This window comes from Sturnus vulgaris, chromosome 11 (assembly GCF_052056855.1).
Source record: "Sturnus vulgaris isolate bStuVul1 chromosome 11, bStuVul1.hap1, whole genome shotgun sequence".
In the NCBI taxonomy this organism is placed as follows: Eukaryota; Metazoa; Chordata; class Aves; order Passeriformes; family Sturnidae; genus Sturnus; species Sturnus vulgaris.
The window spans coordinates 9,322,084-9,348,480 of NC_142253.1; the positions used below are offsets into that span (position 1 = coordinate 9,322,084).

A 26,397-nucleotide genomic window follows, 5' to 3' on the forward strand; every position below is an offset into this window, starting at 1 on the left:
GCAACAGTGGGGATGGAGGGACATCAGTTCATGGGTCAGCTCCAGCAATAAATGTGTCTGAACCTCACAATCTCAAGGGGTTGGGAGGTGGCCTTGGGGCTGGGTACAGGGATTTGTGTGTCAGGATTTGTACCTGATTACACTACAGGCCTGTCCTGGACTACTGGGGCCACTGGGGATGCAAACTGGGGCCCATTGGGGTGGGTTAGAGCCTGATGGGAACAACTGGGACCACTGTGGGATGATGTGGGGCACTGGGAGCAACCAGGGGTACAACTTGGGGTCTGAAGGGGCCCATTTTGGGCCTTGCAGATGCAATTTGGGGTCAAGAGGGGCATTTTGGGTGCTGTCTTGATATACAGAGTGTCAGAGTGAAACTGAATGAAACGAACAAATCAAACTGTGGCATTTCCTTTGCTTGTTAAAAAGCACGGTGTTACAGAGAAATGGATAAGGCTGTTCAAGTTTTCCAAATATACAGGAGAAGGCATAATGAGGAACACTACAGCAGCTTTATTTGGACTTGTACTCCAGGTACTTGGAGTGCAAGTTTACCTTTATTAATCTAATAAGTTGCGGCAATTAATTAGGGATCAGTTCCCTTTCAGTATGATATAGAGCACAGGCAGAGTAATGGCAAACATAGCACATGTCAATGCAGTGCTGTAAATAGAACTTCTCTTGATTTGTGTTTCCAGTCTCCGCTCGGTGTCACACAATTCCAAAATCACATCTCTCACAGCAGCAGCCTGGCCCTTGCCCTCTCCTGAAGGTCTTGGCATCACTCTTTCTGTAGGTCGGGACTGGATGGCGAGTTTGACACTCTGCAGCTCAGACAGCACCTGTGTGATACTTTCCTGCAGACTGTTAAACTGCTGTTGTAAACTCCCTAGACATGAACTGACTTGTTTAATGTAGTTCAGCTGTTCATTTAAAGGCATTAAAAGAGAATCTATTTTTATGGAGTCATTCCTGGTTTCTCTAGTTAACAAAGCCCCTTCTTTCACTCCCCCCGATGCTGTTGTTTGCAGCACATTTTTTAGGTCTTCTATGACATCACTGAGATCTTTCTGCTGTAAGTAATGGCTGGAGGCCTGTTCTTTGATGGCTTCTTGCAAATTTACTGGCCCCTTCTGTGCTTCAAGCACCAACACTTTCAGTTCTTGCAGCCTTACTCGATTGACATAGGTGGAACCAAGAACACCTATAATGGCTCCCAGTACAGAGCCAATAATAGACCAGTTCTTTGTTTTTTCAGCTCTTGTGCGCTCCTTCTCATGGCTTTCCCTCACAGCTGCAGAGAAGAGAGAGAATTTCTCTCTCTCAGATTCTTCTGCATTTAAATATGCAGCTCGGTACCTCTTCTCTTCCTGCAAGAAACACAGTCATGAAAAGAGAAGGTATAATATGAAGCTATAAAGTCTATACTAAAAGAAAAAATCCCAAATCAACCCCCAAACCCCAGTGCAGATGAAGGAATGGAAATTGGGAACATCTATTACAAGTTTCAGAAATTTCCGCTTGATTGTGGGATTTTCTTTATTAATCCTACTTAAGTCAATGAGACATCATTTTAAGTCTGAGAAATGGAAAAGGTTATAAGGAATCACAGCTGAAAATCCTGTATATGAGAATGTGCCACGTGATGATAAAAAGTGGATATGAGTGAGCAAGGTCTTTCACTTCCCATAATATTCACTGTTTCAGCCCTGCTGACTTCTCCAGACACCAGCAGAAGGCAGCTGAGAGAACTTCAATGGATTAACCAGAAAGGAGTTTCTCTCATCTCATGGAGAGTTAATTCGTTGAATGGCAGCTTTTTATTAACTACTCATGTACAGGTCACCACTACAACGATTAATTTGCTAGGCTCATTATCTTCAGTTTGATTCTCCAAATTTACTACTCTACTTTAGCATTAACATATAAAATTTGCAGATGATCAAACCATTAATAACTAAGTAATACACGTACCCTAAGAAATTAGCTCAGATCACTTATTTCAGAACTGATCTGCATCTACAAAGACAATCAATCACTAGCACAAATTTTCAACATATTCACCAATGCTTAAGTATCAACAAATTACCTGCAGCAACCTGTGTTCCAGAGTAGCCAGCTCTAAATACTGGGTGTCATCCCGAGAGACTCTGTCCAAGCGATCCCGAATTTCCTTCAGTTTAATCTGTTGGGCTTCTACATTTTCACGAGCCTCTCGTACTATCCCTCGAGCGATCATAAAGACATTTTCTGCCTGAGAAAAAAAAGAGCATTTATTTTAAAGATTTATTACCATACAGATCTAAATTGCTACTAATTTTTTTTTTTTGTGGAGGGAGGAAAAAAACCACCAAGAAAATAAACCACATTCCATTTCAATTTAGAGAATAAGCTCTACTTACTACATGCATAGCCTAGAACACATTCACAGTACCTGCACAGACAGCCAAAGCAGAAAAAGACATAATTCTCTTTGGACAACCTTTGCTACCTCACAGTGTTCATGCTTCACATAGCTCTATTCATAATTTTAAAAATTCCACATTATCTCCATGTTTACCTCTGTCACTTTTCCCTGAGCCTCTCGAACTTCGTTGATTCCAACAAATTCTTCATATTTGTCCCACCAATTCCTGCATGTTGCAGACACTTTTTGGAGGGAGTTTTTTCCCATAACAGTCCCTGACTCTGTGATCCTATGAAGGAGACCCATGGCCATTTCCACTGCAGACTTGGCTTCAGGCCTCTTGGGTGCTGATGGGCAGTAAGTCCTCACCACGTGTAAATTCACTTTTGGACTCCACTTCATCAATGAATGGTGATACTGCAGACCACAGGACACTGAGGACACACTCGATTTGTATTTCATAGGCCCCATGTCTTGAATTTAATCACTAAATAAAAGTGCTACAAGGAAGAAGAAGAGAAGTTATTGAAGTATGGCTGATTCATAGTTCTTAACTACACGTGTGCCAAAACTAATCAATTCAAGATGCTACTTTTACACCACTGCTTACCTAGAGAACTTTCCACAATTTTCAACAAAGTGCAATTGTGCCACAGATTCCTGATTTTCTGTTAGGAAGTACTCCCACCATGCTTCATGCTTCTTGATTACTAATTCACCCACGGCGTGAACAGCGATCATGTGCAGGGCCAGTAACAGCAAGAGTAACTTCAGAGAAATTTAGTGCTTCAGCAGAGCAGTGGTTGCACCAGGTGGTTTGTGCCTCAGGTACTCACAATTCTGCAAAAGAACAGAAAAGGAAAAAAGGCAGAGAGGGGACAAAATCTTGATAAAAAAAGAAGTGTGGCTCGATCATTCTCTTTATCTTACATTGCACAGATATAGGAAGTGTTGAAGGATGCAAAGACAAAAACACAAAGGACAGAGGGAAAACCCAGAAGTGCTGAACTGAACACAAGTATTCCCATGGAACTGCCTACAAAATAATAAACCAGGACAGCCACAGGAAGAGAAAAATCTCAGGCAGTGAACGCACAGCATTCTAACACACAGGGCTGCATTTTAAAATGAGCTTAAAATTCTTGCTTATCCTGCAAAAACAGGATGCTAGTTATGGTTTATTGTCTACTGATTTTGAATATGATCTTAGAGTTCTACTGAAGCATATTCCTCTAAAAACTGGAAACAGGAAAACCTTTCAGTCAGGTTTTATATGAAATTTGATTACAACTATATCAGGTTTTGGCTAATATAATATGAAAAAACGAATTACTGAGAGCACTTGATAGCTGCTACATTATATTATATTTTAAATTATTTTAAAACAGCTTTCCTTGTTAATTTTAGGTGGTTAATACAAGCATCACCACAAAAAAGTATTGTACCAGCTGGAAAAATTCTGACCACCACAGGTTCATTCCCTGCTGATTAGTTCTAACAACTAATAATAACACCAAGTAGCATTATGAAAATCTTACACAGTTGTTTTACACACGCAACGACATGGAAGATCAAACCCACAAGAACATGGAAATGAAGGAGGTTCTTTCTCCTGCCAGCACCACTCACACACCTCCTGTTAACAGCAGCGTTCAACACCTACTCTATATTGCAGGCCACAATAAACATCAGCTCAATTTTGTCTGTTCCAGACTGCAAAATTCCCCTCTCTTAATTGCATTACTACCTGAAGAGTTTAACCAAATACTCAGGCTACTGGAGTATTGAAAAATAAGAGAGAGAAAGTTGAGATTTGAAGAATTTCTAGCAGACGGTCACAGACTGATGAACGTGATCTCAGCCTGAGCTCAGAGGACACAAGAAAGTTGTGAAAGCTTAATCTGAGATGACGTGCCTGGTTCCTCTCTCGCCTCCCTTGCCAGAAGCATTTCCTCTGCCTGCAGCCTCTGCCAAACACACTCCCAAAGCTGCCGCGCACACAGAGCCGGTGGCGAGCGGGACTCGGTTCCGCGGGTCCCGCCTTCCGCAGCGCTCCCGTGCCGCGGCCGAGCGCGCCCCGGCACTCCCGAGGCGCCACCGCGCACCCACATCCCGCAGCCGGCTCCTTCCTCACGACCGACCCCTTCTTTCCTTCTTTCCTTCCTTCCCTGTCCGGGCGGGCCCTTCCACCGACCCGGCCGAGCCGCCGCTGCCCTCCCGGCCGGCCCCTGCCCCGGCCCGGCCCCGGCGCGCCCCGTACCTGCCCCGGCCGGCGGCGGAAGCGGCGGCGGCGGAAGCGGCGGCGGAAGCGGCGGGAGCGGGCGGAGCGAGCGGAGCCATGTCGGGCCGGGAGGGTAAGGCCGGGCCCGGGACCGCCGGTGCCGCCCGCCCGGCCCCGCCCGGCCCTCACTGTCTCCTCTGTCTTTGCAGGCGGCAAGAAGAAGCCGCTGAAGCAGCCGAAGAAGCAGACGAAGGATCTGGATGAGGTAGGGCGGCGGGAGAGCCCCGGGGGCGGCGGGGGCTCAGCCCCGGCCGTGAGGGAGCCGGCGGGCCCGGCTGCCTGGAGGCTTCCTGCTGGCTTTTACAGGAGCAGGTAGTGCCAGGACGAGGGGGAATGGGCTCAGAGTGAAAGAGAGGCGGTTTAGATTCGATATTAGGAAGATATTCTTGCCTGTGAGGGTGCTGAGTCCATGGCACAGGCTGCCCAGGGAAGCTGTGGCTGCCCCATCCCTGGAAGTGTCCAAGGCCAGGTCGGACGAAATTTGGAATAATCTGGGCTTGTGGAAGGTGTCTCTGCCCATGGCAGGACTTTGGAACGAGATTATCTTGAGGTCCCCTCCAAGCCAAACCCCATTCTGTGTTTCTCTGATTCCATCCCGCCTGTTCCACCGTGCTGGTGGATGCAGCAGTGCTGGCTGCCGGAGGAGCTTGGAATGCCCTTGCCAGAACATCAGATTGCGATCTGAAATCGATCAATCACTGTGGTCCCAGGAGCCTGGGATTATTGTGTAGCTTGGATAAATTAAGTACTAGTGAATTGCGTGTTGGAGATACTCTGAACCCGTACATTTAAGCATGGATGTCAGCTGCTATTTCTGAGAATAGTGCATGATGGATGAGGTGCCACTGTCTGGACAAAGGCAAATACAGTATCTCTTTGAAAAAGAAAAAAAAATCATAGCTTTCTAAATAAACTTTATTGTTCAAGAAATGTTAGAACTAATGAAGTACTTACAAGGATCCAAGTTATAAACATTTGTATGTCAAATGATGTAATATTTATTTTTGTCTCAGCCCTGCAATACTTTGAGCACTTGGGAGCAACACATTGCAAGAGAAAAACTCACAGAAGTGGATAAATGTGAGGGATTGATTTACTGAGAAAGACACATTAGCCTACAGGAGACAGGCAAACCTGCAGAAAGAGAATATTCTGTTCTCTGAGGGGTAGGTAGGGGAAGTAATATGGATACATTGCAGCAAGGGAGGCTTTAACTGAAAGAAGAGGAAAGCTTTGCAGTTGTGAAGGTGAGCCATAGACTGGATTGGTGAAGAATCTGTGGAATCTCACTTTTCAGGGTCCTCAGTTAAATTACCCCAAAGTCCTGAGTGCCAGGTTAAAAATCTGGGTCCTTTTCAGCCTTGGTGACCGTGAAGAATGTGTGTCTAAAGGACAGAGTATGTCTGACTTCTGGATTTGGAGGCTCATCCAGCAAGGGGGCTTGACTGCCTTGCCTGTACAATTTGCTGGCAGTGTCATTACATTTCTTGGAATTAATACAAATTTATTAACCCCAGCAAAAATGACGTATGCGTGGGAGGATTTTTAAAATAATTATGATTTTTATCTGTGAAAGTAGCCTTACTTTATTTACATTCTTTATAGACGAAATGTTTTTGTTAGTGTCTGTTTGCTGGGCTTCATGTGTTGCTGAGGCCATGGTAATGAATGGTGTTAGTGCAGATATCTATCAGTCAGAGGAATCAAAATCTCAGAATGAGATTATACCATGGGAAATAATTCCAGAAAGACCAAACATACAGAGTTAAAGTTTAGTTTGTGTACAGCACAAACCTTGGTGATAGTTCTGCAATGTTCTGCATGTTTAGCATTGTTCAGCCATCTTGCCTTGGTCCAGTCAGGTATTTGCTGCTGCTGGAATGTTACATTTGTTTTTCATTGCTTCTCAGATGTTTTTGAATTTTTCTGTGGAAGAGATGTTAAAAATGCTGCTATTCTTTCCTTTAGACGGATCTGGCATTCAAACAAAAACAAAAGGAAGAGCAAAAGAAACTTGAGGAGATGAAAGCGAAAGCTGCTGGAAAAGGGCCCCTGGGTAAGTGAGGTGCCATCCTGGCAGGAGAAATGGGGGTCTTGCTGGCTTCAAAAATTTAATGTTTTTGCTTGGCAAACATAAAAAGGCAGGTGCCTCTGGGTTATTTGACAGAGATAAGTAAGATGATGGCAGGTACATATGATATAGAACAGAGGAGTTCCAGTACCTGCTTCTGTAGAGCTTTGATCCCAGCTGGGGGCTTTGGTGTAGGGATAACTGCTTTTATTCCCTTAGCCTTGGTTTTGATTTGACCAGACTGTGCTTCTGCTATATTAAAAAATATTAAATGGAAAAACAAAGTAACTGCTGGAATATTTAGTTCCATTGTAGAATCATGGGGCATACTTGGTTCCAGAAGAAACTTAATTTCTAATGTTAAATAAATCACTGTTCACAGTAAGGTATGTGAGATCAAAACCACACAGGAGTAGTCACACATGCAGAAACAATTCACCCCTGGGGACCTGGGCTGTGCAGGCTGTCTAATGGGGGATTCAGCTTTATGAGGAACTGCATTTGTAGCTGAGCTCTGTCACAGTCACCTGACCAGCTGTGTTGTTTCTTTTGGCAGCCAGTGGTGGAATAAAGAAGTCTGGCAAAAAGTAGCTTGATCAAACTGCAGGGTAAGAAGTGATCAAGTTACTCAATGGACCTGCAGACTTCAGAGAGTCTTGAAAACACTCTGTCATTTGGGAAACATTGTACATTTTGTTTTGTCAGAATAAATCCTTTTTGTTAAGATGTGATATTTGCTCTTTACCTGTAGGTTTTGTTTAAAAATGGCTTTACTGTTTTATACTGGAAATGAAACTTTTACTGAAGACCATGTGTACCCTTGTGCAGCCTGAGTGCATCTGGTGGTTTGGTTGTCATTTGTGAGAATAAATTTCAACTTCTCCTCTCTTTTGACAGTGGAGTCACGGCCTGAGTGTTAAAATCTGCAGAGTTTTAATCTGGAGGCTTAGGTTTAGCTGCAGTTGTCTGAGATGTGGCTATATCAGTGCTGTAAGTTTTCTTTAAACAAAACTTGGGTTATACTTCCATCAGCAGCACCTTGGGGTCAGCCACTGCAAAACAACACTCCTTTCAATGTTCCTGCTGAAGAACACTGCTGTGCCCTACAGTCCCACTGCCTGCTGAACATACACTTGCCTTTGTCCTACAACTACACCGTTTTCCTAAGATACATCTTGACATCACAGCTCCTTTACACTCATAGAATGCCTTTGGGGTGGAGAGGGGAGGGGAGCAGTGCTTTTGAGACTATAGCTGAATTACTGAAAAGAATGGCAGTGATTGAACACTGGTTATGGAGACTTGAAGGAAGGAATATGCTGTTCCCAAGGTGGGAGTGACAGGGAAAGAATCAATTCAAAGGCCTTATTACTGAAGAGAAATTGTGACACAGAGACTGTTCCTGCTGTCAAGCAAGGCAGCTGATGGCTGCAGAGAGGGAATAGCTTCTGAGAACAGCGAGACTGACGGCGGGGAGGAGTTACATGGGAAATCTGGGCTCGTACGGGCTGAGCTCCTAAGGAACTCAGGTGGTGGCTGTTCAGTGCACAGCGTGCAACTAAGGGTTTCCTTGTTAAAAAGACATTTTTAGAGGGTTTAGGGGCGTTACCTCCTTGCCTCTGAAACGCGAGGCTCTGTTGCAGCAGGGCGAGTGCTCTGGACGCCTGCCATCAGTCCGTCTCGGGGGCCGCCGGCAGCGCCTGTGCCACGGGGCGGGACCGGGACCGGGACCGGGACCAGGGTCGGCGTCGGGCGGGGCCGCGCGCGGGGGTCCCGGCCTTCCCCGGACTCTGCCGCCCCCGCGCGGCGGCCGCGGGAATCGCGGGGCGCGGACCCGTTGCCGCCGCTCTGCGCATGCGCAGCGCTCCCCGGCGGCCCCGGCGAGACCCCTGAGCTCGGCCCCGCCGCTCCCGCACGGCACGGGCGGCTCCTGCCCGCAAGGCCTCGCCTTGTATTCCCGAGCCTTGAGGAGCCAGCCAGCGCTGCAGCCTCGGCCCCTCAGCTGACACAGCTGCAGCCACGCAGTTCTTACCCCGTGGATCAGCCTCATCTCACGTGCCAATGGGTTCATAGGAAGAACAGATCCCTGCTGTCCTCCAAAAGGGGATAAATCAGCCCTTGGTGATACTGAGAAAACTGTCGTTCTCTAACAATACTTTTCTGGACATCAGATTGAGTCCTGCCAGCCAGATACAGCGTGTGAAGGCTGAAATTCAAGATTGCATCATTCTTGCATCTTGGATAAAGGTGCCTTTGGTAACAGAAAACTATTCACACAAAAATGTAGGACAAAGCTGCCTTAGAGCAGGGACTGCGCATGCATCTGTGCAGAACACTGAAAGCAACACAAGCCACCACTGGTACCTCTTGGGCAGAGCTCCAGCCATGAAACACAACCAGAGGCAGAGTGTGCTCCCAGTTCTGCACGCTCAGTCAGAGCCCAAGCTGGCTTCACTCCCATCAGTGGCAGATCCCTGCCCACACTGCCCACGGGCACCCCCATCTCCACTGGTGTCAAAGTAGGTACCGCGGGAGGTGGTTTAAATGAGGAAGAAGAGGGACAGGGAGACAACCCACTCCGAAATAAAAGATAAATAAAACTTTGGCAATGTATCAATAAGGAATTGTTTGTCCCAGGAATTAGTGAATGAAATGATTGAGGTTGCTGATCCCAGCCAAGCTAACTTGAGGTGGTCTCAGGGAGGGGCAGTGAACAGCGATGTGTGCTCCACAGCATGAGACAATATGCAAAAAGCATTTCAGCAAAAAAGCAAGACAAGATGGAAGGAGACCAAATGGCAAAGTGACAGATCACTGCAGTGGGAGAGCTTTTCTCAATAGGCTTAACTTTAATGTAGGCACTGAACTGCGCTCCTGGCCAAGAGTCCTCCTGTTTAATATTAGGCTGTAGAAATGAAGCTAAACAAAGGGACACTTTGTATCTTTTTACATAATGCTATGTAATAAATGGCATTTCATTTCTTACTGCAGCTCCAGTTCAATCTTAAACTAATGCAAAGACAGTACAACTCCTAAATTGATATACATAAAATTATCACAGTCTGAAGGGCACAGAAAAAACAAAGTCCAAAAGGCAGTTGGAAATGGATGTCAAAATAGCAGCAAAATAGACACAAATATTCTTTGTAGGGAAATCCATTGAAGGATACGATTGCTGTAATCAATTCAAGTCAAGCTCTACTGTTTGAAAAGACTTTGCCCACTCTTTAGAGTTAGTTCAACTCCAAGGAAATTATACCCTGTTCTGAATGGCTTCCAGATACTGATTCTGTGAGGTCTTAGAAGAGGAAACTTCTCTAGTGTAAAAGACAGGAGATTAAATAAGGACCAAAATAATTCTGTATTTGGCAGCAGAGGGCCTACCGCTTCCATACTGTTTCTGTGGATGTCACAGAACTTGTAGTACCTCCAAACCAGACTGGGAGCAACCAACTAAAGGACTTTATCTTGTGAAAACAAGTAATTAATATACCCTTAAGTTCAGGTGTAAGTGTCAAAGAGTTAAATTTTAGTAAAGAGGTAAGAATAAAAAAAACCAACAGGGCAAAATAAAGCTGTGATGTAAAACAGCTTAGGTGTCCAGGAGATTTATTTTGATGTACTTACAGAAACTTACTTTTCCCGTATGTGGGAAAATAATATTCTGCCGAGCACATAATTAATTATATTTCAGTTCTTTAGATAATAGTTCTTGCTTATCTTTTTGCTCATCTCAAGTCACTTGTCTATAATAAGAGAGCATATCATCTAAACTTTGATAAAGTGGTTCCTGATTTGGAGTGTTACTGCTGTCAGTCTGCACTGGAGGTGCTGCATCCTGAGTGCTGCAGCCACTGGCCTGTGTTCCTGGTGGCACATCCTGGGTGCTGCTGCCACAGGTGTCTGTTCCTGGTGGCATCTCTTGGATGCTGCACCCACAGGTGTGTGTTCCTGGTGGAACATCTTGGCTGCTGCATCCACAAGTGTGTATTCCTGGTGGCACATCTTGGCTGCTGACATCACAGACCTGTGTTCCTGGTGGCACATCCTGGGCACTACAGCCGCAGGTCTGCATTCCTGGTGGCACACCCTGGGTGCTGCATCCACAGCTCTGCATTTCCGGTGGCACACCCTGGGTGCTGCATCCACAGCTCTGCATTCCTGGTGGCACATCCTGGGTGCCATAGCCATAAGCCTGCATTGCAAAGGGCATCTCAGGAGTGCCATAGCCGTATCCGTGCATTGGTGGCACCATTCCTGGTGCTCCATAGCCGTAGGCCTGCACGGGGAAGGGCACCTCGGGGGTGCCGTAGCCATAGGCTGGCATGGGTGGTGGCACACCCTGGGTGCTGTAGCTGTAACCCCGCAGTGGTGGTGGCACACCTCGGGCACCGTAGCCATAAGCCTGTGCTGGTGGTAGCACGTCCTCGTCCTCACTGCTGTCATCCTCTGCTGATGACACGCCCTGAGTGTCACGGCCACTGGGCTCTGCTGACCCTGGCTTATCTGGAATGTTGTTGTTGGAAGCCTGTGCTGATGGTGGCACATCTCCAGTGCTGCTGCCGTTGCCCTGCACTGTTGGCTTCTGTTGGTTTTGTGCTCTCTCCGTTTCCAGGTTTTCAGAGGAGGTTTCAGAACTGTTAAAATTCTGACTTCGGTAATAATCATCTTTCTTTTGTCCCAAAAAGTAATCAGAAGGTGGTGCAAATTCTGGGTCTCGCTCATCTCTAAGTTCTTCCTGTTTCTTTTCCCATTGTCCAAACATCAGTTCTGTTAGAAAGAGGAAAATGGTAGATTTAGCATAGATTTCAAGGTCTGAAGGTCAGTCAGACAGGAGGGAAAACAAACGGGCAAACAAAGAATATGGAAGTGTGTAAAGCCACCTGAAGTTCCTTTTCCACCTCAAACTACATGGAAACACAAGAATCTAGTGCAGATTCCTTCAGTGAACCACACTTAGTTTACTATGCTTTTTAGAGTAAGCTGTCCTCTGCTTTCTGATTGTAGTATTTGCTGCACTACTGCCTGGGTGTTAGTGAGACACCAGGCTTTCTCAGAGGGTGGTAAAAAATAGTGTCAGGCAGGATAAAGATTTATGAGACAGGATCTGGAAGTTTGGGGTTTTAATGGAACCATGAAGTTTCCCCTCATAGTGATGTTCATTAATGGAACATAAAGTTTGAAAAGTAAGAAAAAACTGGAAGTACCAGTCTTACATAAAAGAGGAATAGTGTTAGTTATAGTACTGAAGAAAGCGAGCATTTATGTGCTTTGCCTATTCCTTGTTTGCTTTTACTTAGAAGTCAGGCATCAGATTGGAAGAATGTGCATGAGCTTAGATTAATAGTGCAAAATGAGTTAATAGGTTTGGGAAGGACCTACAGCCATCACTTTGTGACAAGGAAGATGCCTCAAAACAGAACACAGGCACTGAAGTGGTCTCTGTTTGCATCATGTTTTAGTATCGTGCTGTACCTGTTTGTGTGATACATCCTGCTGTCATGTAGCACAAACCACAGGAATAAATCAAAAAAAGATCACACTGTACATCTTATGAACTACAGAATTTGTCATTCTGTCAACCTGCCAAGATCATCCAGAAATGCAGTAACTCATATAGAAGAAAAATTTTGGGGACATTATAGCAGCTAGTGGCACAAAGGCATCCTTGTCAGTCACTGCCCTGGACCCTGGAGAGTCATCAATACCAAGACAGAAAGGATTTCAGTGCTTCTCAGTCTTACCCTACTTTGGCCACAAGATAGAAATGAAAGTGGCAGTGTACATGCTCTTTCCCAACAATGTTCCTGAATCTACATTTCCTTACCTTTGCCTTTATCCCACTCTCGGACATAAGGCACTCCAGGCTTTGTATCTCTCCTTTCCTGGATGATAACCTCTACCTTCCTACTTGCTGCAGTAGCTCTTGGAGGTTCTGGTTCTTCAGCAGCACCTTTCACCTCTGTGTTACAGGAAGAGATAGTAGAGACTGTCAGTTACAGAACAAAATCTGCATGACCCTCACAGGTAAAAATAAGAACATTTTTTTCCATGTATCTCCAATAAGAACAGTATCTCTATTGCATTTACTAGAGAAAGCAATTTACATTCTTATTCTTCTGAACAACCATAACAGTGAGCAGTGGCCTGATGCTGTTCTTCATTTCCAGAACACTTCACAGTTAATCACTTGCATGGAATTCTGACACAGTGAAAGATTAGCTACATTTTCCAGTGGGAGACAAACAGTACAAGTTGACTATCAGTGTCGTAAGGGAGACAGCACAGAGACAGGATTAGAATTCAAATTCATAATCCTAAATCCTAGAGTCAGCTGTATCTCCAATTCACACACTGCACTGAAACTGTCACAGTGTATATTGTATGACATCAAAATTGACTTGTTACTACTTATTCTAGCTCTTCTTCAAAGAAGAAAAAACCACTACAATGTCAGCAGCTCTAACCTCAACCTGCACAATTAACCTATGTAATTCCTGCTGTCAGGTGTGAATCAAAAAAAGGCTACAATCTACATACCATATTTCTACCTGCATTACTAAGCTACTTCTGCCATGATTTTATATCTACACACAATTACATCAAATCTCACTATCCTAACAGTTCTGTTAATTATATATATAGACCACACAATACCAATATATTGAATGTCTAAACAAACACAAATTAGAATCTGTCTGTCTATAGATCAAGAACAAAGTGAAATAGCAAGTATTTAACTTAAAAAGGCAACAGATCATACCTCCATTCTCCAGTTTTTCTGCCTCTTCCTCTAATCCAGCTTCCCTTAACTTTTGAATCTTCCGTGCTCGAAGTTTGGACAGCCTTGCATCTAGAGCTGCCTTCCTCTTTTCCTTCAGCTGTTCACGTTTATTTCTCTGATCAAGTGTCTAAACAGCAAAGAAAAACATGAATTAATCTTCCTTTGTTATTATAAACAAGTACATATCTTCCTTCACAAAACAACTAAAAGCAATGCTAATTAAGTACCAGGTTTCAACAGGAAAAAAGAAGCCAAGTTTCTTTGGCTTCTCTGGAGTCAGTTGCAGGCATCACCTAATATAGTACTTATATAATAAATCTAAGACAGTAACCACTGAAACCACTCTGCCCTCGCAGCCCAGTCTGCTCTTTACTCTCATACCTGCTCCCTCAGCATGTCCAGGGTTGCCCGTTGTTTATGCCTGAGTTCTTGGTCCCGAGAAAAGGCAAAGTAACCAACACCGAGCTGCCTGGCCTCTGAAAGGAGAGAAATAGTAGGTTTAAGTTAGATTCAGTTTATAATTGACAGTAACTACAGCCTCCAGGCATCCTGCTTTCAGGCATGGAATTATTCCCAACATTGCATTAGTTTTAGATGGCTAAAAAAGGCTTGCTTTAGATGATACATAAAGTGAAGCTTCCTGAAGGAGAACACATGAGGAGGGAGAGAAACATTTGAGAAAAATACAATTTGAAGAAAAAATAAATCTAGATGTATGTACTGGTAACTTCCACTAGTGGCTTAACACACACCTACACTTTGCCATACAGGCACAGGAAGTAACTTTCTCTTGCTCCCTCTACAACTGATCTCTTTGGTGATACAAAGGTAAGTGATGTAAAGGATGGCAGTGTACCATTTTCTCGGATGTCCTCATAATGTATGGGTCCCATGGGTTTTCTGAGGGCTTCTTCTTCTTCCTTTTCCCACTGTTGTCTCTGGAGTTCTCTTCTCATGTCTTCAGATAACAGAGTATTCCCATCAGGTTCTTGTCTAATTAAAAAAAATGAGGATTACAGAGCAGAATTTACCAGTTTGTCAGTATCAAACAGTGCCAGTATGATTTGGTCTGATCCACTACTGCAGTTTCCACAAAACACAGATCATTATAGACACTACCTAGTGATACAATGTTGATGACTATGGAACCTGATCGAGATAGAAATACAAAGCAGCCTCTAAAACAAGGTACTGGTAGAATGTGTTATTAAAATCATATCCCTTCTCAGAAGCTTTATGAAATAATTATCAAATCACAGAATGGGAGATGAAATAATCAGTTCTTGGCATCTCCGGGGATTCTGGCAATCACATATAGGAACATTTCAGATTTAATGCAAGAAAATGAAAGGTATTTGAAATAATAAACATTTACCCAAGAGATCCACACAAAATATTAATTCAAATATTAATACCCAAATATTAATCAGGAAGCAATTTTAACAGAAGAGCTGTTAAACGGCTGTTTAACAGAAAAACAAAACCAAACAAATGGAGGTCTAAAAAATTAACTTTGAACATCATGAAGAATTTGGAATTGCTAAAAGACTATCATCAGTTTCCACGTTAAACAGAACAAGGAACCACTTTCCTGGCATTTTATGGAAGGTATAATGTAATACAAGGACCCCAGTTTTTAAAGATGCAACGAATATCTAAGATTGCTACATCAATTCATTAAAACCTTTCTCTGCAAATTATGCAAATCTAAAGAAAGCAGTAACATCAACTCTAAATTGAGAACAGGGTGACAAATCACAACCTCTCTTCCTTCTCATAAAAAAATGTTAACTACTGAGAGGAATATGCAGCTCCATTAGAGAAACCACACCTTTTCCCTTGAAGTTCCTGATCCATTTTGAGTAGACTTGGTAAATCCTTCTTCATACAGCGTCTAGATCGGCCCAAGAAATCAACATAATCAACCCTGTAATGAAAGAAAAAGAAACATGATGCAAAACTATTTGCAGATTGACAGAAGTCTTACCCAGAAGACAGAAGCAGTGACCCTTTCCAAAGAGTATTTGTCACCTCTCAGTCTATCTGTGTGTGACAGTTGCTCCAGCTTTTCACTTAACACTCCCAGATTAAGAGGACAGCTCTGAATGGGGCATATGACAATTCTACCAGGCATTTATTCAATCTCCCTTTGAGACCCCTGTTTGACTGGGCAATAAAATGGTGTAAAAAATGTTCAAAAGTAACAATGTCACGTAGTTTTCACAATAAAATAGAACTCAGCCTACTGTTTGCTTCCCATGGTGAAGATAATGATGCAGCATTGACTTCAGGTGGATATGAAATCGCTACAATACATTTCAATTATCAGTCTAAATTCCATTCAGAACAGACTGATAGTGTGCATTCAACTGGCATAACAAAGGCTTACTAAAACACAAGTAAAATGTTCCTCTGAAGCTATTATGCTTCTTATTCAACTCTTTATAGTACTGAATACCTGATTTACAGTTGTTGAAAAAGCTGTTAAGAGCTACACTTATTGTCCTGTGATGTAGAAAGTTCTTTAGCACCAAGCTGCCTCAATTATCCCATTCTAAACAATATTACATCTGAAAAAGTATGACTGGCAATCTAGCTCCCAACGCCCAAACTTTTAAAGATCTGTGCTTTTAGTAAGTCTTTTACATAGTTTCTGAGGATATCTGTAGTTTATTATTTGAAGAATGGAGGTGCTGTTTTGTATTGGTTACTTCTGGTTTAAACTGATTACCAGAAGTAAAATCTCTTATTCCACAAGCATTTTAAACAAATGGGCAAGGAAAATGTTTAGTCAGGACTGGTTTCATAAATATTCCTAATGTCTCAGATGAAAAACTAGTGGTTACTTGGAATGACACAAAAAATTGTCAGAGACTATTTGCTGTGTTGAAAATCGTGTTCTTATTCCAACCAGTTTCTCTCCTTTAAGAGAAGGCTGTACAGTGAAATGACTGCTCATTTTTAAGTCACTCATAATTAAAGAAGGGAGGATGAATACCATAAAATCCTCAAGTTTTGCTAAAATACATTTCAATTCAGCACATCAAAGCATAAAATGGTACCAATACTGATGACTACTCACATAAACTATGCAAGAAAATAAAAGGGGAGATGATGTTGTCCCTGCTATAGTACATTGCCCTCAGATCCTGGGTATAGATTCTATTGCAGTGTTACCTATGTGGAAATCAATGTGACATGGAGACTGTCTTTATAGGAGAAATGAAAGACTCTTAACACCTCCTTATCAATGTGCAGTATTAAACAAAAAAGAAAAACAAAGGTGCCACTTCACACATGTTGGAAAAGAAAAGTATTGTCTCATGCAATTCTCAAGAATAAGCATGGCCAGGACAGATGAGTCCAATCAGTAGCACCAACCATTCCTCATCTGGGTCCTCTGGCGGTGGAATGTCTGCTTCAGGCTGAGTTTCCTCCTCATCTGTGTCTCTTTCTGAAGTCTTCCCAGCACCTTCACTCTGATGCAGCTCCTGTACTTCGTGCTGCTTGTCTATGATCTTCTGAGTGAAATCCACCAGGTACAAATCCTCAGTTTCTTCATCTAAGGCAGAAAATCAATTCTTAGAGAACAGCCATGAAAAGAACAGAACTGAGCAGAAAATCAATACCAAATAGCTACAATCAGCTTTTCAGCTGCCTGCAATGCCCTTGACCACACTATTGGGGAGCACTTAAATCTCATTCAGTGCCAAACAAACCCAGAGCTATCAACTGGCTCCATCTATTTCTCAATCGAAGTTTCAGGGCATTGTGTGCAGTACCAAAAAGGCTCCGTTCTTTGCAGCATAACATTCTCTGCTTGTTAACTATTTCATAAGCAAAGGATGTGTCACATAACAGCTCAAATACTGTTTTGATGCTTAACACTTGGTATGTTGCCAGGAGCCAAGCATTCATGAGGGTACTTTTTAGAAGAGTAGAGGAAAGTGGTGGGGTCATATGGATGGAGATGGACACTGGTAAAGAAAACAGATTAACTGCAAGGAGATTTGTATTCTATTTTAATAATTACTTTTTGAAAGGGACTGAATGTGTGAGAGAATAAAGGAACAGATTAGCATTCTCCAACCCTATTAGCTGCATGACTGGCACTCACATATGGACCAGCTAGACTCCTCTCCTGATCCTCTTCTCCTCATAAAGGCCAAACAATTAGGATGCAGGACAGAGCATCAGCAATGCAATCCAAAGATTGTACAATGGAGAACTTTTTTTTTTTAAGATACTGTATTGAAACCAGAATATAGTCCACCCTCTTAATGAGTGAAAAAAGCCCCTAATGCTTTACTTGGTCATTTTGGATTAGTATTGTTCACCTGGGAAGTCTCCTTTTGTCATTTTCTCATACAGCTTTGCTTTCTCTTCAAGCTTCTTCCTGAAAAAGAAGAAAAACATTAACATTGCAATCCCACCAATTCCAAGCACAGTTTAAAGTGATCTATTTAGCCTTAGATAAATGGAACAGGAAAATCCTGGGAGTGCTTGAGGTATTTATTAGAAGCTGACTTATGCCTGGCTTATATTTTGAACCTTCACTAGCATTTTTGAAGATATAATCTTTTCCAGTTCCAGAATTTATACTGAAAATAATTATAGTGAAGTTACAAATTTAATCTCAAATGTAATTTGTCAAGTAGGCAGAAACATGATGCTACAAGAATTCCACCTTTATCTAAGTGGTCTGTCAGATAAACATTGGAAGCTAAACCATTATTTGCAGATACTGAAAGACAGTTTTACAGGGAAAAAAAAAAGATAACACAAAGTTACACTTGATCTTAGAAACTGAAGAGAAAGCCTTAGCTAATTTCTGGAATTTCAAAGAGCAAGGAACTGCTTACAGAAGCACAGCAAATGGTTTAAAAATTGCATTTTCAACATATATATTTTTGTACAACCAACCCATTTGGAAAATTCTTGAAAAAAGTGAGTAATTTTCTGTCAAGCCCAAGAAACACTTTCCTATAGAATTCTAACATATTGCTGCACTGGCTGGTAATTCTAAAGATTATTATAAAAAGTCATCAGCAACCTGACACATTTAGACAGCTGTGATAATGTGAGGGCACGAGAGCATGAGACTGCTGGGATGCAGTTTGTACACGACTGGTAAAAACTATGGATGATGCTGGAATTACTGGTTGGTCTAATGAGAACTGCTAGTCCAAAAAACTTCCTTCTGTGCTTTTCTAAATACCAAAAACCAAATTCTGCAAAACATTTCTTTCTTACAGAGCCTAAGAGCTACCTTGATTTATCCAATATATCCTGCTCTTCTGCCTTCTCCTCAACATCTTTCGCAGCTCGATTTACAACTCCTGTGTTCTGTTTGGTCCAGATACTTGGTTTCTGCAGAGGACAATTTTGTAACAACAACAAATAGATGAAAATATTGAAATGGTAACAATAAAAAAAAATTTCAATTCTATGATGCAAAGGATGCACATCAATCATGGAAGACTCTGTGAATGACATCTTACACATGTTTGATTTGAGATTGTTCCTGTCTCAAGGATATAGCAGGTATGTCCTGAATTAACACAGGCTGCAAGATAGTATCATAGTTAAGGGCAGCTGAGAAGCTAAAAAATCCAAAGGCACTCAGAAATTAGACAAAATCTATTCTGGCAAAGAAAAAACCCAAAAACCCAATCACGCAATCTTGCTGATTAAATATGTATTAACAAAGCTACAAATTGTTTCTATTCTCTATTGCATCCATTTTAGATAAAAAATACAATCAGTTTGCCTGTTTGCAGTGTAACACTGTAAATGCTGCATGTGCTTCAAATTTGGTAGGAACAGCACATTCTGCTTCTACAAAGCTACAGAATGAACAAAACCCAAAGTGCAGTATAGAGCAAAACAAGAGAGATAATTGTGTATTCATTATTGTACACCACAAACAGATAACAGAGCATTTATCAAAGAGGTTCAGTGACTCAGGAAGAATCTCTCATCCTCCATCCTGCAGCATCATACAAAATCCTCTAATAGAGAAAGAAACATCTTTTCCTACAATTAAACGGTGTGGATTCTTGGGACATAAAGATTAAGTGGGGATTTAGATGGGCATAAACACAAGACTAAGCTTTCTGCTGTGCACAGGAATCTCTCCTAGAAATGAACTTCAAAGAACATTCTCATTCATGTACATCTTATATTTGACTAGAAACACAGCACAATTATTTAGATTCGAATATTAACTTCCTTACTTTCAGGAGAAAGAATGACAAAAACAACAATGGAAGACTATTTTTACCTTATTAGATGTTCTAGGCTTTGCAAAGACACCAGCATCTTTCAATAGCTTTTCTTTCTTGAATTCCTCTTGCTTTCGGAAGAGTTCGGCTTTGAGATCTACCAGCTACATCACGAGCAAAACAACACATAAACAACAGATCACATGCACAGACATCAGTTACTGCAATAAATAACTGTATTTCAGGAAATAATCTGCTGTTTACCATTATACAGCATTTGATTGCATTTTCATGTGGTACTTTGAAGCACTGATCTGATCACCAAGATCTCGTTTTACAGCAAACAAAATAGAAAACCACAGAATGCAAATTATGATTAGAGATTAAAACAATCCCCAAAGATATCCCCCAAAGTTATCCTTGATCGTTTGCCACATAGTGAGGATAAGAGAGGCATAACTCTGTCTAGATTTTACCAGCCTCCTAATGGCAAACAAATAGAGAAGGAATAATGAAAAACACCACTGAATATGAAAAGGGAACTTTTAACCATTAGATAATTAACAAAATCCTGTCTTAGAAAATAATGGATAAAAGTTTGCTGTCATAAAAAATATCTAGTTTCCCCACGGCTTTATGAACTGGTTTAGATTTTCTTTCTTCTTATTTTTAAATAAATAGATGAGTAGCATTGCCATTTCTGACCAAGGTCCATCTCAGCTTTTATTAAGAAACGTCATCAGCAGAGGTGTTACCTTGGAATTACAAAACTAGTCTTAGAAGAGGATATCGTGCTACTTTTCCTGCAAGTCCTACAGATGACAAACTTCAGAGATGTACATTAAACCAGGAAAGTGGAAGACCTTGGTATTAATATTTGTCCCAAACACTAAAGCATTTGCTTTTCAAGTCCCTGGGACAACGAAGTGCAGTGTCGTAAAAATCACCCGTTCTCCCTTCTGCTTAGAGATGATCATCCAAAAATTCAATATAAAGTATTTCACAGTTAACTATTAATGTGCATTAACTCTTTACATAACTCTTCATCCGAAGTGTTTGGCAGCATCTCTCATGAGTGTCCTGGAGAGCAGCGAGGGGCAGCACCTCACCATCCCTAAGGGTGGGAAGTTAATCTGCCACAGCACAGATCTCTTGCTCCTTAGGAAAAACTCTTTTCCCTGTTATGGCCTAATTTTATCATTACATCAGGAATGCGAGCAAGGCCAGGCCCGGCAGACTCGGGTTTGGAGCGCAGGGCGTGTACCTGGTCAGGAAGGTGAGGGGACAAAATCCCAGCCCCGACACTGTCACAGCCCCATATGCGAAACACGGCGTTACCACAGCCCTTTAATCCAGCATTTGCTGCAATGACTGCACATCGCAGTGGGGTTGAGGAGGAGACAGGACACCAGCACTTCCCAGGTGTGCTCTTTGCCCTGGAAGCGGAGACACCAGCGCATTCCCGGGTCGAGCCTCACGGCCTGCGCCGGCCAGGCCCACTCCGCCCGCGGGAGCCCAGCGGCTGAGCGCACCTCACAGCCCTACAAGCCTCCTGGGCAGGCGGAGGGGTTCATTTTGCCTCTCCCCGCTCAGTCACTCACCGAGGACGCGGCCACGTCCAGCGGCTTCTTCCTCCGGTCCATGGTGGGACCGGCCCCGCCGCCGCCTCCTTCCCCGCCGGGCGGCTCTGCCGTAAAGCGCGGCGGAAGCGCGGCGCTATCGCGACAGTGCTGTTGGGGGCGGGCGCTGCCGCCATCTTGGGGAGGTCGGGGGCGCTCGGTCTGGTGTAGTTTGGCGGGGGCCGAGAGCTCCCGGCCGGGACTTCCCTGGCTTTGGGTAATCTCTGTATTCAAACTGAGTGTGAAAATGAGCGTTTCTGGCAGGTGAGGGAGAAATCCTTCAGGCTTGCCACTGGAAGTGTCCTAGTGCAGCCGCGGGGCTTTAGCTGCTGCTGTTGTGACAGAACTGGGGGTGGCCGCTATGGCCAGAAATTGACAGGATTGCAGGCTGGCCCAGAGCTGGGGTGGGGCTTAGATGAAGAAGTACATGGTTAAAACTTGGCATCAATGTGGGCTCCTTACGTGGTGCCAGTGCCAAGTCACACGCTGAAGCCAGGTATTCCTATTTCTTATTCTTATTTGTGCAAAGTGGGGTGTTGACCCATGCAAGGTTAATTCACTGATCATCCAAACTTCACACTATTTATACAACTTAATAAACATAGGCATCAACATTCCTCGGTTACAGATTACTCCCCTATTTGCTAGTTCTGTCTCTTGCTTCTCCTGCTAATTAGTCTGCAGGCACAGTTCTTCCCTCCATTTGAGTCTGGGGCCCGTTTTGAGAAGGTGGTCAATGAGTTGTCACAATCTCCTACTGCCAGAATCACCTTTCCCCAGGTACTGCTCAGTTCTGACTTCACTCCTGGTTCCTCTCATCCAAACAGCCCATCCATTTGGGGATCGTCTTCTCTTTTTCTTGAGACAGTAGATTGGCAAAAATATTATGCCCATGATGCAATTGCTTCATCATAACCATCCAGCTACAGCTACTGATTAACACCTAAAAAAAGAGCAAAGTTTGAGTCTATACCCCCTATCAAAACCCTGAGAGCCTCAAAACTTGAGGGGTTTGGTATGATCAAGAGGAAAAAACCGTCAAAAAACCCAAAAAACAAACCACACCAAAAAAACCCAAACACAACCAGGAAAAAACCCAACCCAAACCAACCAACCCAAACTAAAACTCTTTCCTGTCCTAGTTGATAAGTGAGTGCACAGAGATGAAACCTGAACATAACAGCCAAGCACAAACCCAGCTACAAGTGATGGATCCAGCTCTGTAACCTCAGAGAGGAGCACAGGTGCTCTTGGGGAGAGAGATTCAGAGTTTTAATTATACTGGCTAACTCTTTATACATTTTTCATCTCCATGAAGAAAAAGGACTATCTGATATGTTTTAATTGAAATACTGAAAATACTGAGCTGCCTCTCACTTTTCTTTAATAAGGTGGAAAAAATATAAGGTGCTCTGATGTTGCTTGGCAGTGTGACAGCTGATAGAAGCAGCAGATACCAAATCAGAAGAGCACTCAGCTCTTCTGAGTTTTGAAATGTATTGCTTTTGTGTTTGGCAAACTGAGTCAAGGCTGTGTTTAGTAGTTTATGGACACAGAATTGCAAAGCTGAGATAATCAGTTGCTAAGAAAGCTGCACCTGTATTCCAGGGAGTGTGAAGTGTCCAATTGAGAAAGAGCAATTTCTGTCCCTAGTGAAGCTGTCTTGGTTTTGGCTGTTTAAAAGGGGAATTGGTGAGAGACATCAGATACAGAGAAGTGCAGGTCGTATTAGAGTCATAAAGTATTTTAATCTGCAATGGAAGAAGAGAAACTCTCATTACTGAAAAATAGGACGAATGAATGAAAACATCTGTGCTGTTCTAATTAAATCACACTTCAACAAATCGTTTATTATTGCCTGTTCAAACCTCACCTGGTGACAACACTAGAGAATGAAAAACAGCCAAAACCCAGGCCAGGGCTGGCTCTTAAAATGTTCCTTTCTGGTTGAGGGTGAGATTCATCCCCGAGTTTGTAAGGAAAATCTGTACTACTGACAGGATGTGGAAAAGGAATTATTCCTAGAAATTCTAAGCTGGCTTCTGCTGCTGTGAGGATTGCAGAACTGGCATTTGTGTTCTTGCAAGAAGCAGTGGATTGTTCTGTGAGTAGCAAAGGTCTCGCTAGGCATGCCTCGGTTAGGAATTGAGTCAGCGTCCCTGATGCTATATAGAACCGAGGGACGTGTGCGACGAGATAAATTCAGCTCATGTTCTCTCTCGTGTAGCATCGGCAGGCGGGGAAACACCCGGAGCAGGACAGAGGGGAACGCTGCTCCTACCGGAGCCCTGGGATTGCTCGGCTCCCCCGCGCTTGGGATTCGGCACTGAGAGCACACGCACACAGATGGCTTTGGGAGCAGCGTGTCTCGGTTCAGTGGTCTTGGATTTACAGCCCAAGAACTGACAAGCTTTCACACATATGGTTCCCTCAGAAAGGCTTCCTGTCGACTCTAACCTGTGAAGGGCTATTCTGTGCATTTTTAAAATCCAGCCCAGGAATTCATAAAATACCAGTGAGAGAGGAATAAGAACACTTCAAATTCTGAAGTAAAATCAGCTTAACGTAAAGGAATATGGTGAGGAAGGGTAGGAATCTGTTTCAGTGTACAGTAGAAGCTCAGTGTGGCTGTGCTGTGCTTATTTTTTATCAGGAATTTTGAAAGCTGTATATAGCTATTTGTGACATCTGATCTCAGACTGCTGATAGCCCTGAATTCCTGGGGAATAATTGATTCAGCACTTCCAATTAGTATGCTGCTCATTTTAGCATGAAGTCTAATTGTGTTTGTTTCCACAAAGCTGCATCAACACAAAAAGCTTGTTTATTATTTTTGAGGAAGATTGAGGATCACAGTGGATTGTTCTAAGGGGATTTTTTATAAAGCAGTGGTGGTTCACTGTCTCATGAAATTGGTGAGAGATGCTGCACAAACTTGAAATGAATCCGTTGCAAAGCTTTGGTGTGGATTTCTCCTACACCCCCCCGACCAAAACTTGCAGGAGCACCAGACCAAATGATATTGATGTTTGGAGGTTTTGTTCTCCTGAGACTGATTCTCTTATCTCAGACACAGGTTTCATCCTACCCTAAGGCCTTGATATTCTATCTTATTTTCTACATCTTGGCTTTAAGGTGAAATAAAACTGTGAGTAAATAACAGCTGGACATTTTGTGAGATAAGCCCTAGTGCTAGGGCACTGTGTCCTCATATACTTTCAGAGCCATTCAACATAAGACAAGTTATCTGTGTTTTCCTCAGGGATGCAGAAAGTCCTTCTGGTTTTCTTTTATTTTTTTTTTCCCAGTCTCTTAATCTCAGAAATTAGTGTATGAAAGAATTTGTGTTATGTCAACAAAAATCTTTTTTTAAAAGAGAGCAAGATTTATTTTGCTTTCAATAGTTTGCATAATCTTGGTTTGCTGGAGTATTTGTGGAATTTGCGTGTCTTAGTATGTGTGAAGCCAAAAATGACTGTGGAACAAGCAAAACTGCAAACTAATTTTTTTCAGCATCAGAGGTCCAGAAGTGTTTATTTTCTTCCTAGAAAAGATTACATCTCTTCCCAAAATCAAGTCCCAGTGTATCTTTTTTTCTTACTTCTCTATATTTTCCTAAGGGGACCTGAAACATAGTCTAGACTTTTGTATTTTTGTATTGTATTTTCAGAAATGTGAAATTTCTGCAGCAAAACAAACAAGCAAAGGAAGAAACCAAAAGCCCTTTAGAAACCTTTAGCCCTTTTAGAAAGTCTAGATGGACACTGTGGTTTTTTTTTCAGGATGACTAAAAGTTAGAATAATTTGGGTAGGTAATTGGCGGGTATGCAGACTAGGAGAAAAAAATCCTCAAAGCAAATGTTCGATAAATGTTTGATAAATGTTTGATAAATGTTTGAGCTCTTTTGCATTATCCTAGCCAGAAAGTCAAAACCAGAAGAGGTACATAGTAAGTGTTTAACTGGCATGTGTGTGGCTCTGGATTTTTGCCTGTTGGGTCACAAGCTGCAATGCCAGATTGCTTTTGTGCTATCCTAGTTTCGCTTGCAGACTAAAAATTTCTCAAAAAAAACCAAAGCAAAACAAACCACCAACAAAAAAACCCAACAAAAAAACCCAAAAAACCCAAAACAATCTGATGATGACTTAATGCTAAATTGAATGGAGATCTAGAGGAGCTTTGCCCTGTTCTGTGGGAGCCTGTATTTTATGTTCAGTTTTATAATGCACTTTAAATCATGTCTTGTGTCTACAGTGTTGTCCTCTTTTCTCTCTTCATATATGTTATGAGACAAGGAATGCTGTTATGTGCTCGTTTTATAGAAATTGTAATTCCTCTCAAATACAGCTTGAAAGTAGGGACTTCCTAAGAGCATCCAACAGCTTCAATCAGAAATAGGCTTAATGTCATCTTGCAACAGAATCTGTAGGAGTGACATAGTTACTGCAACCAGAATTAGCTTAGAAAACTGTTACTGATAGCCATGAATTTTTTAGTATGCATTTTAGCAAGCTGACCCTTCCTCCTCTGGGGAATGTGTGCATATTCATAAGCCTGATGGACATAAGAAAAAAAATTAAGCATGAGTTCAAAAGAAGAATAGCTTTTTCTCTGTTTTCCTGTACTAAGAGATACCAATAGATGGATTTTCTACACTGGAGACATAAAAAGGAAATTTCTGAAGGAAATTGGCTTATCAATTTCATTGGTGGGTGGCTGTGGATATTTTAATCCCCTGAACAGGAATTCGAATTTGTTGGACTGCATGTGTTGTCTGTGGTTTCTGTGTGGTTGGCATAAAAGGCAAACATGCCCTTTAAGGAATTGCTCAACTCCTTGTGATTTACCCATTCATCTGTCCACCCTTCTTTCACCATCTGCTTCTTCCGCTGTGGACATGCGAAGTTGCTCCATGCCTGCAGCAAAATGCAGCCTGGATGGTTCACAGTCAGGCTTTTCCATGCAGCAGAGTTTCCCTGTCTTTGCAAGCACGGATGGACTTACCTCTTT

At 42.6% G+C, this 26,397-nt stretch overlaps 2 protein-coding genes and 1 long non-coding RNA gene across 4 annotated transcripts; 1 reads left to right on the forward strand and 2 right to left on the reverse strand.

Moving 5' to 3' along the window:
- Window positions 1-512: 512 nt before the first annotated feature.
- CCDC51 (coiled-coil domain containing 51) lies at window positions 513-4,736 on the reverse strand. Of its 2 annotated transcripts, none has more exons than XM_088171422.1 (5): window positions 4,668-4,736; window positions 3,018-3,247; window positions 2,561-2,907; window positions 2,090-2,254; window positions 513-1,370 (listed from the first exon to the last, which is right to left on the reverse strand). In XM_088171422.1, exons 3-5 carry the CDS (start codon window positions 2,876-2,878, stop codon window positions 594-596), a joined length of 1,260 nt encoding a protein of 419 aa, XP_088027548.1. In that variant the 5' UTR covers window positions 2,879-2,907; window positions 3,018-3,247; window positions 4,668-4,736; the 3' UTR covers window positions 513-593. The 2 variants fall into 2 exon arrangements, with proteins under 2 accessions (XP_088027548.1, XP_014727781.1); XM_014872295.2 differs by lacking the exon at window positions 4,668-4,736 and adding an exon at window positions 4,323-4,477.
- On the forward strand, window positions 4,666-7,653 carry LOC148222481 (uncharacterized). Its single transcript, XR_015806038.1, has 4 exons — window positions 4,666-4,761; window positions 4,838-4,893; window positions 6,657-6,744; window positions 7,316-7,653. It is a non-coding gene; the product is annotated as an uncharacterized LOC148222481 (long non-coding RNA).
- A 2,682-nt stretch (window positions 7,654-10,335) lies between these two features.
- CCDC174 (coiled-coil domain containing 174) lies at window positions 10,336-21,472 on the reverse strand. The gene is made up of 11 exons (XM_014872281.2): window positions 21,369-21,472; window positions 19,827-19,931; window positions 18,813-18,913; window positions 17,881-17,939; window positions 16,925-17,105; window positions 15,375-15,470; window positions 14,400-14,536; window positions 13,925-14,019; window positions 13,523-13,670; window positions 12,587-12,721; window positions 10,336-11,529 (listed from the first exon to the last, which is right to left on the reverse strand). Exons 1-11 carry the CDS (start codon window positions 21,408-21,410, stop codon window positions 10,493-10,495), a joined length of 2,136 nt encoding a protein of 711 aa, XP_014727767.2. The 5' UTR covers window positions 21,411-21,472; the 3' UTR covers window positions 10,336-10,492.
- Between the last annotated feature and the right edge of the window lie 4,925 nt (window positions 21,473-26,397).